Source organism: Sardina pilchardus, chromosome 14, assembly GCF_963854185.1.
Source record: "Sardina pilchardus chromosome 14, fSarPil1.1, whole genome shotgun sequence".
Lineage (NCBI taxonomy): Eukaryota > Metazoa > Chordata > Actinopteri > Clupeiformes > Clupeidae > Sardina > Sardina pilchardus.
The window spans coordinates 999,137-1,016,944 of NC_085007.1; the positions used below are offsets into that span (position 1 = coordinate 999,137).

A 17,808-nucleotide genomic window follows, 5' to 3' on the forward strand; every position below is an offset into this window, starting at 1 on the left:
AACATGCTGAGTCATAGTATTCAAAGAGTTTTGCTGTGCATTGAACTGCATAATGCACATGCACGCATGTGCACACACACACATATTGTAGGAGATCTTCAGTGTGTCTTTTGGTGGTCCTCTGGTAAATGCAGCCTTTGTTTGAAACTATGAGGGAAATAGTTACTTGGATGTGAATCATGTATGTTTGCATAAACAATATTTGCAAACTTCAGCTACATCAGCAGACATCCCAAGTCTCCCGGAAGTTCCGGGAGTCTCCCGCATATTAATAGCGACTCACTGATGCCCGCAAATTACTTGAAATCTCCCGGAATCTAGAGCGAGCGGGCAAGATCGCGCACACACGACACAGACTGTGCTCAAAACCGCGCACAGCATCTGTGTAGCGCGCACACAACAGAGAGGCAGAGCGAGAGACTGTTCATGTGTGTGATAGTGTGCGTGTGTGTCTCATGAAGCATCCTGATTGGCATGTTTCGGTAAGTGAACCAATCAATTTCCAGTGTGGGCGGGATTATATCTCTTCTCCCGAACCGTATCAATAGGTTTCATTTCAAGCAGAGACGGTTTAACCCTTATGTTGTCCTTGGGGTCAATTTGACCCCAAGCAGTGTTTAACATCATAAAATATATGGTTCACCTTTTTTGTTTTGCTTCATGTTTCATGACTTTTCCTCATTTGAAGGGTACAACAGAGTAAACATGAAATTTGCACAAAAATATGTTTCCAATGTCTTGTAAAAAAAAATAGTTACGTTGGTGGTATTGGGGTCAATTTGACCCCATTTTTATGAAACATGATGAAAATGAATATTTGACAAATTATGGATATTATTATTGTAATAGTATGAGAACATGTAGTTATTATCATTGTTGCATATACAAGTACATATTACATATAAGTTATTTTGGCAGGTCTGAAAAAGTCCAAAAAGTCAGCCTTTGGGCTGTTGACACTGGATTGGCCATATTGCCAGTCAGGGTTCCAGGGTTCATAAAGGGGTGTGGGGGGGTGGGATTGTTTTGTAGGGCTTTTGATGGTGGTTATTACACTCTTGTTAAGTACCTACCACAAAAAACTAACTGAATTTTCATATTACACAGCTAGTCAGTTCCTGTGTGTTTGTTTAAATAATACTGATGTGCACAGTTGCACCAGTCACAGTGGTGTCATTCCACAGAGACAAGCAGCGTAACCAGAAGGGGTGACAACAGAGGAGCAACTCCAGAGCTGTCTGACAGGTAAGACCCCGTTAACTAATGTTCATCTTCACATATCTGACAGGTAAGACCCCGTTAACTAATGTTCACCTTTTCATATCTGACAGGTAAGACCCCAAAGGCATTTAACCAACAGCAATACACAATTGTAATAATACTGTAGATCAAACTGAAAAAAATGTACAAAAAGAGAGTACGTGTGTGTGAGAGAGAGATTGTGCAACATTCAAACTCCTCCTCTGACATTTATTCCCTGTATCAAGTGAAATCTGTCAATCTCTACAAAGACACTAAAGTGTGTCATCAGGTCAGTGAACCAAAGCAAACGTCCAGATCAAAACCCTTGCTTTGTATTCCCATAACGTTGGCGAATACAAAGCAAGGGTTTTGATCTGGACGTGGAGGGGGCGCTAGATATCTGCTAAAATGGAGCGTTTCTTTCCTGAGCCAATTATAGGATTGCTAATGGTCTTGTAAAATAATGTCAACTCATCATACCCAAAATAATACTTTTACTGTAAAAAGCTGTTCTAAAAACGAATAATATACTGTGAGCATTGAATTACAGTATCCTTTTGTGTTGCAGTTATGTAATCCTGACACAGGGAGGGGCTGCCACACCTATAATTTCAGTGCCTACAGTAGGCCTATGTTCCAAGAATAGAACCCCCAGCTGGTTAGTGCATGAGCTAGAACCAACTCAACCTATGGGTGAAATCAGCTGGTTAATGAGCTACAGTATAACCAACTCAACCTATGAGTGAAATCAGCTGGTTAGTTAGTGCATGAGCTATAACCAACTCAACCTATGGGTGAAATCAGCTGGTTAGTTAGTGCATGAGCTATAACCAACTCAACCTATGGGTGAAATCAGCTGGTTAGTGCATGAGCTATAACCAACTCAACCTATGGGTGAAATCAGCTGGTTAGTGCATGAGGATAGCGAAGAGACTAACAGGAAGTGAGTGGGAGAGAGATGCTGATTGTTGATTTGTTCCAGTGTTTCCAGTGTAATAATCTTCTCTCCTCAGGCCCGTCAGTAATGACTCTACTTCTAATGACAACACTGCTGGTCTCAGGTCAGTCTGTGTGTGTGTGTGTGTGTGTGTGTGTGTGTGTGTGTGTGTGTGTGTGTGTGTGTGTGTGTGTGTGTGTGTGTGTGTGTGTGTGTGTGTGTGTGTGAGAGAGAGAGAGAGAGAGAGAGAGAGAGAGAGAGAGAGTGCATATAGTCTATGCATTTAAGTTAATGGCAGAGTCTGTCTGGACATGGCAATTGTCCATATGTAATAAGCCATATGTGTATTCTCTCTGCTAAGTTCCCTCTATGACCTACTCCATCCCCTACTCCTGCAACTCCTTGCATGTGTACTGTATGTGTGTGTGTGTGTGTGTGTGTCTGTGTGTGTGTGTGTGTGTGTGTGTATTCTTCTATGTGTGCGTGTGTGTGTGTGTGTGTATACGTATACTTCTATCTGTGTGTATGTGTGTGTGTGTGTGTGTGTGTGTGTGTGTGTGCGCGTGTGTATGTGTTCTCCTCTCTCCTCTCAGGTCTGGTCAGTCTCTCCTCCTCTGTGCCACGTCAGTTCCATGTGGTGAAGGAGCAGAAGAACTGGACAGAAGCTCAGCAGTACTGCAGAGAGGAGTTCACTGACCTCGCCACCATAGACGACATGACAGAGAATGAGAAGGTGAAGAGCAAGATCCAAGATGCAGGTGCTGGAAATGCCTGGATTGGGCTGAAGAGGGGAGACTGGCAGTGGTCTCTGGCTGACAGGGATTTCTACAGAGAGAATGAAGCAGAGTTCAGGAACTGGGCTCCAGGCCAACCAGATGAAGGTGTTCAAGAGTGTGTGGTTATGAAAAAGGGAAAATGGTATGACAACTCATGTAGCACGCCCCTTCCCTTCATCTGCTATGATGGTGCCTTGATTATTACGCCAGATGAGAGTGTAGTTCCATGTCAAATCAGCCTAGAAAAACGCCAGGTTTCATTTTCAGTTGGTCTTATTGCACTTTCTAACTTGAGAGGAGACACGTTTTAAATGGGAAAATTACCAGAAATCTTAGTCACTTTTAAACATGAAGCTAGCAGGCGCGAAGCTAATGGTCTAATCCGATTCAATGATCTATGCTAGGCTGAAGCTAAAAGTTGTATCGTCAGACTCACAGAATGGCTGGATGAACGGGAACAAGGTAAATATCAATTGTTTTGCTCGAGGGAAGGTGGAAAATGAGCGTATTTCCAAAAATGGCGGAATATCCCTTTAACACATACTGTGCAGATCTACAAATCATCCCAGTTAACCATGACCCATGCATTACCACAGGAGGGAACTCCACACATCCCTATGTGCTGGTTACTGAGTGGAAGACCTGGGCAGATGCTCAGAGATACTGCAGAGAGAACCACACAGACCTGGCCAGTGTGAGGAATCAGACAGAGAACGACCAGATAGAGGGAGTTAGAGGAGATGAAGAAGCCTGGATTGGCCTGTTCAGAGCTTCCTGGTCAGACGGCAGCAGTTCCTCATTCCGCCACTGGAAGGATGGAGAACCTGATAATCAGGGTGTGGCGTGCACTGAAATTGAGCCCAGTGGTCAGTGGAAAGATGCAGGCTGTAAATATCCTAGTAATTTCATCTGCTATGAAGGTGAGTCTCTGTCTCCTTCTCTCTGCTCTATGGGGGTTCAGTCCCAGACAACAGCATCATCATCAGCAGATGTGCTGATGACCTAAAGATGGTGGAGTGGGCCTGCTATCTCAGAGCTTAGTGGATTTATCTCTGTAATACTAGTTCCTAATGGTGGTCCTCTCTGTGATGGTACTGTCTCTGTAATGGTGGTACTAGTTCCTAATGGTGGTCCTCTCTGTGATGGTGCTGTCTCTGTAATGGTGGTACTAGTTCCTAATGGTGGTCCTCTCTGTGATGGTGCTGTCTCTGTAATGGTGGTCCTCTCTGTGATGGTACTGTCTCTGTAATGGTGGTACTAGTTCCTAATGGTGGTCCTCTCTGTGATGGTGCTGTCTCTGTCACATGTGGCCACTCAGCACATTTAAATACTGCAGATGAAATGAGAATCTCAGGACTCCAACACTGAGCAGGGATCAGTATTCTCTCCCTGTATTCTCCCTCCAGATGAGCTGGTTCTGGTCCGTGAGAATAAGACCTGGAGAGAGGCGCTGCAGTACTGCCGAGATCACCATGTGGACCTGGTGTCTGTGACGTCCGAGCGGGTCCAGCGCTGGGTGAGTGAGCGGGCTAAAGGAGCCTCCACTGCTCACGTGTGGGTTGGCCTGCTCCACTGCTACAGCCTGGGCTGGTACTGGGTCTCTGGACAGAACGTCTCCTACAACAACTGGACCCCAGGGCACGAGCAGGTGGGGTCTGACCAACACAGACTCGGGGCAGTGGAGTCTGGACGGGGGCAGTGGGTCAGCGACCTGACTAAGACCGACCAACTCAACTTCATCTGCACCACTGAGGGTGAGTCTTCATTACATTGCATACCGGGTTCTCCATTGCTTTTTCATATTGCCTTTTAAACTGATATTAGATCAGTATCATTGGATGAATGGTTGCTGATCATGGCATCTGTATGCTTATGTAAATATTGCATTAAATATTAGCCATATATACCGTATATTACATTGTGTTGCTTTAACTTCACCAAATTGTGTGTGTGTGTGTGTGTGTGTGTGTGTGTGTGTGTGTGTGTGTGTGTGTGTGTGTGTGTGTGTGTGTGTGTGTGTGTGTGTGTGTGTGTGTGTGTGTGTGTGTGTTCATGCTCCCTTACAGAATATAAAAGTAATGGACAGCCCAATAATGAGAGTGTGCCTTGCACTGAAATGACAGTCAGTGGTAAGTGGAATGATACAGACAACATAAACACCGTCCAATTTCACAACCGATTAGGGATGGGCATTCGGTTAAGTTTTCTTAGTCGATCGTCGGGAGAATTAACGATCAACTATCGATTAATCATTAATATTTTCATATTAAAATTAATTATTTATTAAATTTAAAATGCAATGAAAATACAAAACCACAACGTGTTTGTTGTGTAGTGTGAGTCTTGAAGCAATGAAATCAATTTCACTGTGTGGCAACAATGAAACATTTTACCAGGCAGGGGCAATATTTGACGCCATTCTCAGCGAGTTTCCGTTTTGATTGCGCTCAGTTTCAACCTAGCATCAACTCGAATTTAGCATGGAGGACATGCGATGCTCAACGAGCTGAGAAAATGACACAATGGATGTAGCCTAAGTTCATTGAGATGATATGCTGCCCTTTTAGCCTACATTTATTGAGACCAGCATATCACATTTCGTCACGACATAGCCTACTATCACCAGACTGGTAGAATCTCACTAACAGCTGCTTCTTTTCTTCGTAGTGAGATTCATTACCAGTTTGGTAAATAACATTACAGGATGCACCGCTATTTAGTCAAGTCATAGCCTACATAGGCTATAGTTTGAGTTATGGCCGTGTTTGGATAAAGGCGTCTGCTAGCATAATCATAACCATACACGTCATTGTAGTGTTTGCAGCGAACTAAGTCACTTTAAAAAATTTAAATGGTCCCACACCACACTTCACCATGACTTCTTCATGATTAGCCTACTTCAAAAATCAAAACGGAAACTGAGAATGGCGTCAAACACTTTCCCCGGCTTGTAAAATGTTTAATTGTTGCGGCGCAGTGAAATTAATTTAATTGTTTCAAGACTCACACTACGCAACGCAACCTACAATAGTTTAATCGATTACAAATATATGTTGGCGACGAAATTCTTAATGATCAATCCTCGATCGTCGATTAATTATGCCCATCCCTACAACCGATAAATCACCGCTCATGCTCAGCTGCCTGAGCACACTTATTGAATCGATCACTCTTTTGGCAAAACCATATACAGTTTTCATGTATTAAACACAATTTTGCGCTGTGATGCAGAATAATCACAAGTAGCAAAAAAATTCACTAATGACATAAGTCCAACATAACCACTCAGAACTGATAGCAGTTGTTTCAAATGTTTCAAACCTAACAGGCTGCTGAACAGTGAAAGTTCATATCAGCAATGGATCAGTGAGGCATAAGGGGAAAAAATGTGTTTTAGCATATTGTTAAAAACTGCAATCAGATAAGGCGTTCCTTAAGGCAAACCGTGTGATATGGCAGAACATTTTGAAGTTAACTCCAAGTCATGAAAACACCTTTTGTGATTGTGGGTGAGAGAATCTGTATGGAAATGTCTTTGCTTGGTTTGAACACTAGAGGGCAAATCTGGTGTGAATTTGAAGTGTTGACAGCAGTGAAAGTGAAACTAAATGACAACACTGGAGCTGTGAGATCTGCTCCCTTGTTATGAGCTCGTCCTTGGACCTTCTCCAAGTCTCACATTTACGGAATCTAAACTCAAGTGGTCAGCTCAGCTACGTCTCTGGCTGTGCATGTTGGATACCTGTGTAAATGTTGATGTGTCTTGGTTGTCCACAAAACAGTTTTAAAACCTTAACTCTAAGTCCAAACACACCCTTAGTGTCTTCCTTATTAATCCAAATAATCTGCATGTGTTTGCTCTGTGCAGACTCCAAAGAGGTGAAGAGGCAGATTGTGAGAGTGGAGATTAAGGTAGCTTCTCATGTGAACATCCATGACCCTGCCGTGCAGCAGGCCTTCCTACAGCAGGTGAGTCCAGACCCCTACAAGTGAGTCTGTGCTGGGAACGTGTGACAGTCCTTGGTGAGAGCTGCTTCTGAATGACTTGGGTTCTGTTCTCCAGATTCAGCAGAGACTGAGGGACAGTGGGATGCCAGCAGACGCCAAACTGACCTGGAGGAGGCAACCGGATGGAAAGATCTTCAAAGAGAAGGAGGAGAAGAAAGAAGAGGGGAGGAAGAGAACTGAGCTCTAAACACTCTGCTGTTGTTCATGTGACGTATGAAGTGTGTAAACTGGGAGATGTACACACTGACGGCACACACAGGGCAGTAAACTGAGTGCTCAGCACATCTAGTTTGTACTTTCAAACACACAAAAAAGTCTCAGCTGTAATAATCCTGGATAATCATTTGTGTTCTGCGTCACTTCCTTTGTGTCCACCATGACACCCCAACATAAGCACTTCAACTGAAATTATAAACACGTCCACCTGAAAGAAGGAACCATTTTGGCTCCTCATTTCATTACCCGTCTTGGGCTACTGTATTTTCCGATCAACTTTTGCATTTTAGGTTGCATTTTAGGGTGCCTTTTACGATCTGGCTAGGGACAACAGCTGGGAAAGTAGATGTTATTCTAAGTCATATGTTGACGACTCCTATGTTTGTGTGTGGATATTTGATTTTGAATCTATGGTCTATGAAAAGAAAAAAGAGATGCTTTATTAAAGATAACAAAAAAGTTCTGCTGTTTATGGCGCTCCACTGTTCAAGTCAATTCCCCACTAGTGGTGCCCACCTCACACTTTGAGAACCACTGCATTACATTCATTCATTTTCATAACTCCATTACTGTAACCGTCCAATCCTGCTGTAAACTCTTATCAGTTTTGTCTTTTGGGTCCAATGTATCAAATGTTCATGGGATTTGTTTTAAAAACTTTGGACACAGCCCTGCACAGCATCCCCGGAGTTATAGCTACCTGTGACTAATCACTAATTAGCCTGCCGACAGTATATTCATGGGTTTCATCAGGTCCCTTTCCACAGGTGTAGTAATCAAGCACCATGCAGTCTGCATTGATAATCAATGCTTGATTTTATACACCTGTGGAAAGGGACCTGATGAAACCCATGAATACACACTTTGCGCTCCTCACCTCGACGTGAGGGATTGTTATTTTGTGACTCTACTAAGCCTGAGAGACAAACTTCAACTCTGAACTTATTGTTTTCCACCTTTTTGCCTGTTTTTTGACGACCCTTTTGATCTTGCTATTGGATTATTTATTGGACCTGTAACTTCTATCTTAAACTACATTAAATAACTTGGTTGCTGCAATTGAGTCTGAGGTTCATTCATTACAGTAGCTTAAAGGGATGATCCGGAGTAAAATGCACTTCAGGTCAATTTACGGATTATTGGGAGTACATACAGTACGTTGAGTTGACATCAAATCATTCGGACATCATGTCTTTTCACATAATGATCTTATAGCCATTTTCAGAATTTTTAATTCAACAGGAAAATATGCTTCTATTTACAGAGTTTCGGTAATGTGTGTGAAATACCAAAAGAGCTAATAATGTTGCAAGTTTAACAAAAAGGATTATTCACCATGATGCTTGAAATGACTTGAAATGCCAAAGGGCTGTAGTTTTGCAACAATTAGTTACACAGATATTGATCTACAAAGATCTTACACACTCTGCCCAGCGTGCGTACTGGTGTAAATAGTAATGTTGATTATTTGCACCCGGGTGTAAATAGTATTGTTGATTATAGACACCCTGGTGTAAATAGTATTGTTGATTATACACTATTTACACCCAGGTGTGAATAGTAATGTTCATTATTTGCACCCGGGTGCAAATAGCATCTGCCAATAAATAAATGTTCTTCCTTAAAATACAGGGGGATATTTGACCCCTGTTTTACATTCTCATAGAGGCAGGACGATTTTTTTACATGTTTTTATTTTATTGTATATAAAGGTCAGCTATTTCTAGCCTGACTCTCGCCAGACCCTTGTAGTTCCACCATGCTCCACCAAAGGCGTTTTGCTGAGCTCCACACAAGGGTCTGGGCTCGAGGGCAATCCAAACTCCTTCCAGGGAGCAAAAAATGATGAACTAATCAGGAGCGCTGAAGTGAGTGTTTGATTCAAACAACAATGGCGGCACGCAGCGAGGAGTCTTGTGCTGACATTGATTCTATTTCAACCGTTTTGTCGAATCTATCGAGTATTCATTCTTTAAAAGATTAACAGAGAATGGTATTGAAGGCATTTATTGGTGGCAGAGTCAGGTTAAGCTATTTCATGGATCCAGGATACTATGGCCGTATCCAATTGTCAAGGGCGCACGCTGGACAGTACCGTTCTTTCCAGTAGTGTTAGCTTGCTCCTCAGTATGCGTTCCTACATTTGGACAGCACAAACTAGTTGGCGTCACCTGACTCAGGGAGCGGGGGGGGGGGAATCTTAGGACTCCAGCACTGAGCAGGAATCAGTATTCTCTCCCTGTATTCTCCCTCCAGACAACCTGGTTCTGGTCAGTGAGAATAAGACCTGGAGAGAGGCGCTGCAGTACTGCCGAGAGCACCATGTGGACCTGGTGTCTGTGACGTCCGAGCGGGTCCAGCGTTGGGTGAGCGAGCGGGCTAAAGGAGCCTCCACTGCTCACGTGTGGGTGGGCCTGCTCCACTCCTGCGGCTTGGGCTGGTTCTGGGTCTGTGGACAGACCGTCTGCTACAGCAGCTGGACCCAAGGGCACGAGCAGGTGGCTAAGACTGACCAAAGATCATTAAGGGGCGGAGCAAGATACTTCATGAGAAGCCACTTCCTGGAACCCGAATCGCAAGAGGGGGGGTCAAAATCCCCCTTTATGCAGAGCAGAGGCAGCAACTGTTCCATTGAAGTCTATGGACATAGATCAGAATTTCAACTATATGCTAAAATCTCCATTCTCTAGAGTCAGGAATGTGAATTTTGGGCACGGTTTCATGACCCTCAACCCCTTCTGACCACTTCAGGTACCTTTTTAGCATTTTTGAGCATTCCCGTCTGGAGAAAATCGACTTTATATCAGGTGTGCCCCTCTTGTTTATTCTGCTTATTGGCCGGTTGCTACGTACGCTCTACCTTAACACATTAGCCAGCCAGCTGAACCAAATCCTGATTTGTGCTAACGACGATCAGATGGCGCTGGTGTAACTTAATGAGAGCAGCGACATATTTCCATTATTCCATTGATGTTTTTATTCAATTCCTTGAAATGTATGCTTTGTGTGTGTTACTTCCATATCAGAACTAACTAGAAACGCAATTCCAAGGAATTACCAGTGCATGAAAATGCAAAAAAAAATATAGATAGATAATGTAGATATGGCTACTAAGGTATAGCTAGGGTAAACATGGTGGTTGCATAGTTTAAAGAGAGTTGATAGTGTTTAGGTAGACATTTTAAAGCTTAAACATTCCTGTTCTAACTTAACTAATGATTTCTAACAGGTATTCTAAAATGTTAACTATGCTAACAATGATAACCAGGTTGATTGGTTTACTTGGCTAATGATTTCTAGCAGTACTGTTAAAAATGTTAACTATGCTAACAATGCTAACTATGCTAACAATGCTAACCACGTTGATTAGCTAACTTAGCTAATCATTTTTAGCAGTTATGCTAAAAATGTTAACAATGTTAACTATGCTAACAATGCTAACCAGGTTGATTAGCTAACTTAGCTAATCATTTTTAGCAGTTATGTTAAAAATGCTAACTATGCTAACAATGTTAACTATGCTAACCATGCTAACTAGCTAACTTGGTACTGAGGACTTTTATTTTGAAACATTTGTTGATGGGGTATCCATGGCTGCCACTATCAGGAATAAAGAAGTTACTGTAGTAAAATCATGTTGGTTGCTATGGAAACGGTCATAAACGCTTAATTTGATGGTTGCTATGTTGGTTGCTAGGTGCATGGAGGTCTCATGTAGTTGACTGGAGGCATAGTTGATGATAACTGACAGTTGGAATGGTTGAACAGTTAAATAGTTGAGTAGTTTCAATGGTTAAATGATTTAATAGTGTATTATTGCAGTGAGGACTTTTATTTTGAAACAGTTGTGGAAAGAGGAAACAGTTAACAGGATATGTAGTCTTCACAGAGAGATTGTATGCTTAAAGCCTGAGAGAGAGAGGGCTGCTGCAGGTGGGGCTGGCCACCTGGCATAAGATTCTAATTGCTTAATGATCCGATTGTGATGTCATAGAGGCCAATGTTAAGTCTATGGGGAAATTTGTAATAGTTTTTAATTTATAGTTTAAAAAGTATAAAAGTTACAAAGTTGAAAAATACTTAGCAGCCTTCCCCTATTTAAGACCTACGTTGCGACGTTTGAATGAAGTTTCTAAGTTAAACGGTTCAAGCTGAATAGAAAAAATGAATTTGATCAGCGGAATAATAAGAAGAAGAAGAAGCCTTGGAAGAACAGTACAGTGCATTTTCATGCACTGTAATAAATGTAGAGGGCTTGAAAGAGCAGCAAGATTATTTTGGAACATCAAGCATTGATAATCGAGTGCTTGATTTTGTACACCTGTGGAAAGGGACCTGATGAAACCCATGAATACGTCTGACACGCAATGACACGCCTCTTTATGCAGAGGAAGTGATCCCCGTTTTGCGCCCATAGACATGAACTACGACGACGTATCTTGCTACGCCTTAAGGATCTTTGGACTGACCAACTCAACTTCATCTGCACCACTAAGGGTCAATATGGACATGAGTGTGAGTGTGTGTGAGATCACTAAGATCAAAAACATCAGTCATGTATCTAGTCGACATACATGTATGCCAGTTTCATATAGTCGACACACACCAGTTACATATACAGTAGTCAGCATACACCAGTAACATATACACCACTTACACAGTAGTCAGCATACACCAGTAACATATACACCACTTACACAGTAGTCAGCACACACCACTTACACAGTAGTCAGCACACACCACTTGCACAGTAGTCAGCATACACCAGTTTCATAGTCAGCATACACCAGTTACATACTGTATACTCTTATAGTACAGACAGGAAGACCCAATTGCAGTTACCTTTGAAGTTTTTATTTCACAGAATTCACAAAATCCAACAAAGGAGAGAAGCTCAAGTGTAAATTAGTAGTCGAGAAAATCAACGTAAAGGATCCAGAAAACAGCAGTTCTCAAAAAACGCTCAGGTCACAGTAGTAGTAAAGTAGTCCAGAAAAACTCCACACAAAAAAGTTCCACAAAAGCAAAAATCTTTCACTGTTAAAGTTCAAAGTCGATAACAAAAATCTTCAGCCAGTAGGGCAGTTCAAAAGTCCACAACAAAAATCTTCACAATAACAGGCAGAATCCAACAAGGGGGAAAAAGAGGTCAAAACTTACTGTTCAAGGCTCCAACAGTACTCACAGAGAGAACAACCAGGACAATCTGACACAGGGCATGGAGTGAGCTGAGTTTAAGTAGTGGAGTCGCACAATCAATTGGGCCAGACCAACCAGGGGCAGGTGGCAGACAATTAGACAATCAGGGGAAGCTCCAGACAAGACCACATGGCCAGGTAGTACATAAAGGGACCACAAGAGGGCAGGCAAAAAGGTAAACAAAAGATGACAGACAGCACAGATAGTGACAGTACTCTCCCCCCAAAGACGCCCCATGGCGTCACTAAGGCACAGTGAGTCTCTGGCGCTTGAAGTCAGCAATGAGGGACGGGTCCAAGATGTTACGGGCCGGGATCCAGCACCTCTTCTCAGGGCCGTAGCCCTCCCTAATGGTGGTCCTCTCTGTGATGATGCTGTCTCTGTAATGGTGGTACTAGTTCCTAATGGTGGTCCTCTCTGTGATGGTGCTGTCTCTGTAATGGTGGTACTAGTTCCTAATGGTGGTCCTCTCTGTGATGGTGCTGTCTCTGTAATGGTGGTACTAGCTCCTAATGGTGGTCCTCTCTGTCACATGTGGCCACTCAGCACATTTAAATACTGCAGATGAAATGAGAATCTCAGAAGGACTCCGGCACTGAGCAGGAATCAGTATTCTCTCACTGTATTCTCCCTCCAGATGAGCTGGTTCTGGTCCGTGAGAATAAGACCTGGAGAGAGGCGCTGCAGTACTGCCGAGAGCACCATGTGGACCTGGTGTCTGTGACGTCCGAGCGGGTCCAGCGCTGGGTGAGTGAGCGGGCTAAAGGAGCCTCCACTGCTCACGTGTGGGTGGGCCTGCTCCACTCCTACGGCTTGGGCTGGTTCTGGGTCTGTGGACAGACCGTCTGCTACAACAACTGGACCCAAGGGCACGAGCAGGTAGAGTCCTTCCATCAAGGAGTCGGGGCAGTGGAGTCTGGAGGGGGGCAGTGGGTCAGCAACCTGACTAAGACCGACCAACTCAACTTCATCTGCACCACTAAGGGTGAGTCCATCTGCTCAATATGGACATGAGTGTGTGTGTGTGTGTGTGTGTGTGTGTGTGTGTGTGTGTGTGTGTGTGTGTCTGTGTGTGTGTGTGTGTGTGGGTGTGGATTGTGGGTCTTCTAAAACAAACTAACACAAACGGTCTTCTTCAGTACATGGATTACTAGTCCGGCACTGAAAGAGAACCCATCATGGAGAAAATAGGTTTATTACATTGTGTTGCTTTAACTGAACTCTATTTTTTTGTGTAAATGTCTCTCTCTGTGTGTGTGTGTGTGTGTGTGTGTGTGTGTGTGTGTGTGTGTATGTGTGTGTCCCCTCCAACAGAGCAGTGTGGCTGAATCCTCAGTCCAGAGCAGTGTTAGAGGAACTCCTCAGGGTCCTCCAGCTCCCATTCATGTTCACCACTCATTTAATCATGAGCAGCTACACAGCTACTGTCATATACACTACATATGTCAATATTACCATTATATTTACTCTTTATATTTACTCTTCCTATGAAGTGTGCTACAAAGTGAATACATTTATATGTTTAATCAAGTATACTGGATGTGTTTATTAGCAATGATGTCATGTTTTGACAATGCAAAAGTACAGTATGTCAACGTTGTCAATTGTAGAACTCTGTGCTGAATGTTTGCTGTAACTGACATGACTATTTGTGATTAGTATGATTAACATCCTTCCTTATCTGATATGTAAAATGTACACATGGGCTACTATGCCAACTGCTAATAAAGAGTATTTTAATCAGCATGATGGTTGTCTCCTACTTTGTCTGTAGAGAGAGCCATACTGTACATCACTGGAAATATAGACACAGTCATGGTAGATGAGACTTAGGCCCTCCCAAAATGGATAATAGTTTAGGGGGTACTGAAAAATTAAAATATAATGTTATATATAATATGTACAGTATGTATTTCAATACAGTATTACCAGCACATCAATCATTCAGGAAATAATCGAATGAAATATGACTTTCAAACCCTCGCCCCATGTGGGCTGTACCATTTCTCAGTATGTTCAGACGTGTGTTCGTTGCTATGGTTATTTGATATCACTTCATTAGCTGTCAAAGCGTACACACCAGGTACGGGCACTGGTGTGTTAATTAAGAGTAAGTGGCTGAATCAACTTCAGTTCAATGAAACACTGAGTCGCAAGATCGCTATGGTTTAACTGGAGCTCTCCCTTACTCAGTGAACATGACCATCGCTGCTGATTACAGTAGCTTAAAAACATATAGGCCTACAAGTACTGTAGCTGGAGTTCCATAGATATACTGACACGGGGAGAGGTTGAATGAGGCCATTTATCATTTTCCTACCATCATTACAGTGCATGAAAATGCACTGTACTGTTCTTCCTATTCTTCTTATTATAGTGCATGAAAATGCACTATATTGTTCTTCCTAGGTTTCTTATTATTACAGTGCATGAAAATGCACTGTACTGTTATTCCAAAACTTCTTATTACAGTGCATGAAAATGCACTGTACTGTTCTTCCTAGGCTTCTTCTTCTTCTTATTCTTCTTCTTCTAACGTATTTAATGCAGCTTCAACCGTTTGACGTAGAAACTTCATTCAAACTTTGCTGCGTAGGTCTTGCTTAGGACACCCGTGCTATATATTTTTCAACTTTGTAACTTTTATACTTTTTAAACTATAAATTAAAAACTATTAAAATTTTCCCCATAGACTTAACATTGGCCTCTATGACATCACAATCAGGTCGTTGAGCAATTAGAATCTTATGCCAGGTGGCCAGCCCCACCTGCAGCAGCCCTCTCTCTCTCAGGCTTAAAGCATACAATCTCTCTGTGAAGACTACATATCCTGTTAACTGTTTCCTCTTTCCACAACTGTTTCAAAATAAAAGTCCTCATTGCAATAATAAACTATTAAATCATTTAACCATTATAACTACTCAACTATTTAACTGTTCAACCATTCCAACTGTCAGTTATCTTCAACTACGCCTCCAGTCAACCTCCATGTACCTAGCAACCAACATAGCAACCATTAAAATTAAATGTTTATGACTGTTTCCATAGCAACCAACATGATTATACTACTGCAACTTCTTTATTCCTGATAGTGGCAACCATGGATACTCTAGCAACAAATGTTTCAAAATAAAAGTCCTCACTAGCAAGATATCTAGTTAGCATGGTTAGCATGGTTAGCATTGTTAGCATAGCTAGCATTTTTAGCATAACTGCAAAAAATCATCAACTAAGTTAGCTAATCAACCTGGTTAGCATTGTTATCAAATCTAGCATTGTTAGCATAGTTAGCATTTTTAGCATTACAGCTAGAAATCATCGGTTAAGTTAGCTAATCAACCTGGTTAGCATTGTTAGTAAAGTTAGCATTGTTAGCATAATTAACATTTTTAGCACAACTGCTAGAAATCATTAGCTAAGTTAGCTAATCAACATTTTAACATGAATAGAAATCATTAGTTAAGTTAGAACTGGAATGTTTCAGCTTTAAACTGTCTACCTTCACACTATCAACTCTCTGTAAACTATGCAACCACCATGTTTACCCTAGCTACACCCTAGTAACCATATCTACATTATCTATCTTTTTTTGCATTTTCATGCACTGGTAATTCCTTGGAATTGCATTTCTAGTTATTAAACTTCTTCTTCTAACGCCTTTAATGCAGTCTCAACCGTTTAACGTAGAAACTTCATTCAAACTTTGTTACGTAGGTCTTACTTAGGACATGGGTGCTTTGTATTTTTCAACTTTGTAACTTTTATACTTTTTAAACTATTAGTTAAAAACTATTACAATTTCCCCCATAGACTTAACATTGCTCATTATGACATCACGGCAGCAATTAGAATCTTACGCCAGGTGGCCGGCCACCTGGGCACCAACTGTCAGTTTCTCTGGCTTTAAGCATACAGTCTCTCAGAAGACTACACATATCCTGTTAAACTGTTTCCTCTGTCCACACCTGTTTCAAAATAAAAGTCCTCAATGCAATAATACACTATTAAATCATTTAAACATTGAAACTACTCAACTATTGAACTGTTCAACCATTCCAACTGTCAGTTATCATCCACTATGCCTCCAGTCAACTACATGAAACCTCCATGTACCTAGCAACCAACATAGCAACCATTAAAATTAAGTGTATATGACCATTTCCATAGCAACCAACATGATTATACTGCAGTAACTTCTTGTTTCTTGATAGTGGCCACCATGGATACCCTAGCAACAAATGTTTCAAAATAAAAGTCCTCACTAGCAAGTTAGCTAGTTAGCATGGTTAGCATTGTTAGCATAGGTAGCATTTTTAGCATAACTGCAAAAAATCATCAACTAAGTTAGCTAATCAACCTGGTTAGCATTATTAGCAAATTTAGCATTGTTAGCATAGTTAGCATTTTTAGCATTACTGCTAGAAATCATCGGTTAAGTTAGCTAATCAACCTGGTTAGCATTGTTAATAAAGTTAGCATTGCTAGCATAATTAGCATTTTTAACGTAACTGCTAGAAATCATTACCTAAGTTAGCTAATCAACATTTTAACATGAATAGAAATCATTAGTTAAGTTAGAGTTGGAATGTTTCATCTTTAAACTGTCTACCTTCACACTATCAACTCTCTGTAAACTATGCAACCACCATGTTTACCCTAGCTACACCTTAGTAACCATATCTACATTATCTATCTATTTTTGCATTTTCATGCACTGGTAATTCCTTGGAATTGCATTTCTAGTTAGAGTGCATGAAAATGCACTCTACTGTTATACTGTTTATTCTTATTATCGATATTATTCTTCTTCCACACTTTTTGTGCGTTCAATTCAGCTTCAACCGTTCGACGTAGAGACTTCATTCAAACTGCGCTGCGTAGGTCTTACTTAGGTGACTTCAGCTATGTAAATTTCATCTTTGAAAACTTTATCGTTTATTTTATATGAATTTTTAAAAACATTTTTTCTCCCATAGACTTAACATTGGATTATGACATCACAATGAAGTCGTTAAGCAATTAGAATCTTAAGCCAGGTGTTCAAAGCCACCTGGCAGCAACTCTCTGTCTCAGGCTTTCTGGCTCTCTTAAAGAGTACATATCCTGTTCAACTGTTTCCTCTACCCACAACTGTTTCAAAATAAAAGTCCTCACCATTTTTGCATTTTCATGCACTCGTAATTTCCTTGGAATTACATCTCTAGTTATAACTCTTTTTCTTCTAACGCTCGCAATTCAGCTTGAACCGTTTAACGTAGAAACTTGATTCAAACTTTGCTACGTAGGTCTTACTAAGGAGACCTGTGCAATATATTTTTCAACTTTGGAACTTTTATACTTTTTAAACTGTAAATTAAAAACTATTAAACATTTCCCCATAGACTTAACATTGCTCATTATGACATCACGGCAGCAATTAGAATGTTACGC

General features: G+C 41.4%; 1 protein-coding gene across 1 annotated transcript; it reads left to right on the top strand.

The window, feature by feature from the left end:
- Positions 1 to 1,179: 1,179 nt before the first annotated feature.
- Positions 1,180 to 7,896, top strand: LOC134101189 (macrophage mannose receptor 1-like). Its single transcript, XM_062554787.1, has 7 exons — positions 1,180 to 1,245; positions 2,256 to 2,303; positions 2,773 to 3,060; positions 3,552 to 3,875; positions 4,362 to 4,709; positions 6,824 to 6,924; positions 7,019 to 7,896. Exons 2-7 carry the CDS (start codon positions 2,267 to 2,269, stop codon positions 7,148 to 7,150), a joined length of 1,230 nt encoding a protein of 409 aa, XP_062410771.1. The 5' UTR covers positions 1,180 to 1,245; positions 2,256 to 2,266; the 3' UTR covers positions 7,151 to 7,896.
- Positions 7,897 to 17,808: the final 9,912 nt, after the last annotated feature.

Coding starts and splice junctions, on each gene's coding strand:
- LOC134101189 (XM_062554787.1), top strand. CDS start 2,267: ATGACTCTACTTCTAATGACAACACTGCTGGTCTCAG. Junction 3,061..3,551: donor TCCAGGCCAACCAGATGAAG/GTGTTCAAGAGT, acceptor GCATTACCACAG/GAGGGAACTCCACACATCCC. Junction 6,925..7,018: donor AGCAGGCCTTCCTACAGCAG/GTGAGTCCAGAC, acceptor TCTGTTCTCCAG/ATTCAGCAGAGACTGAGGGA.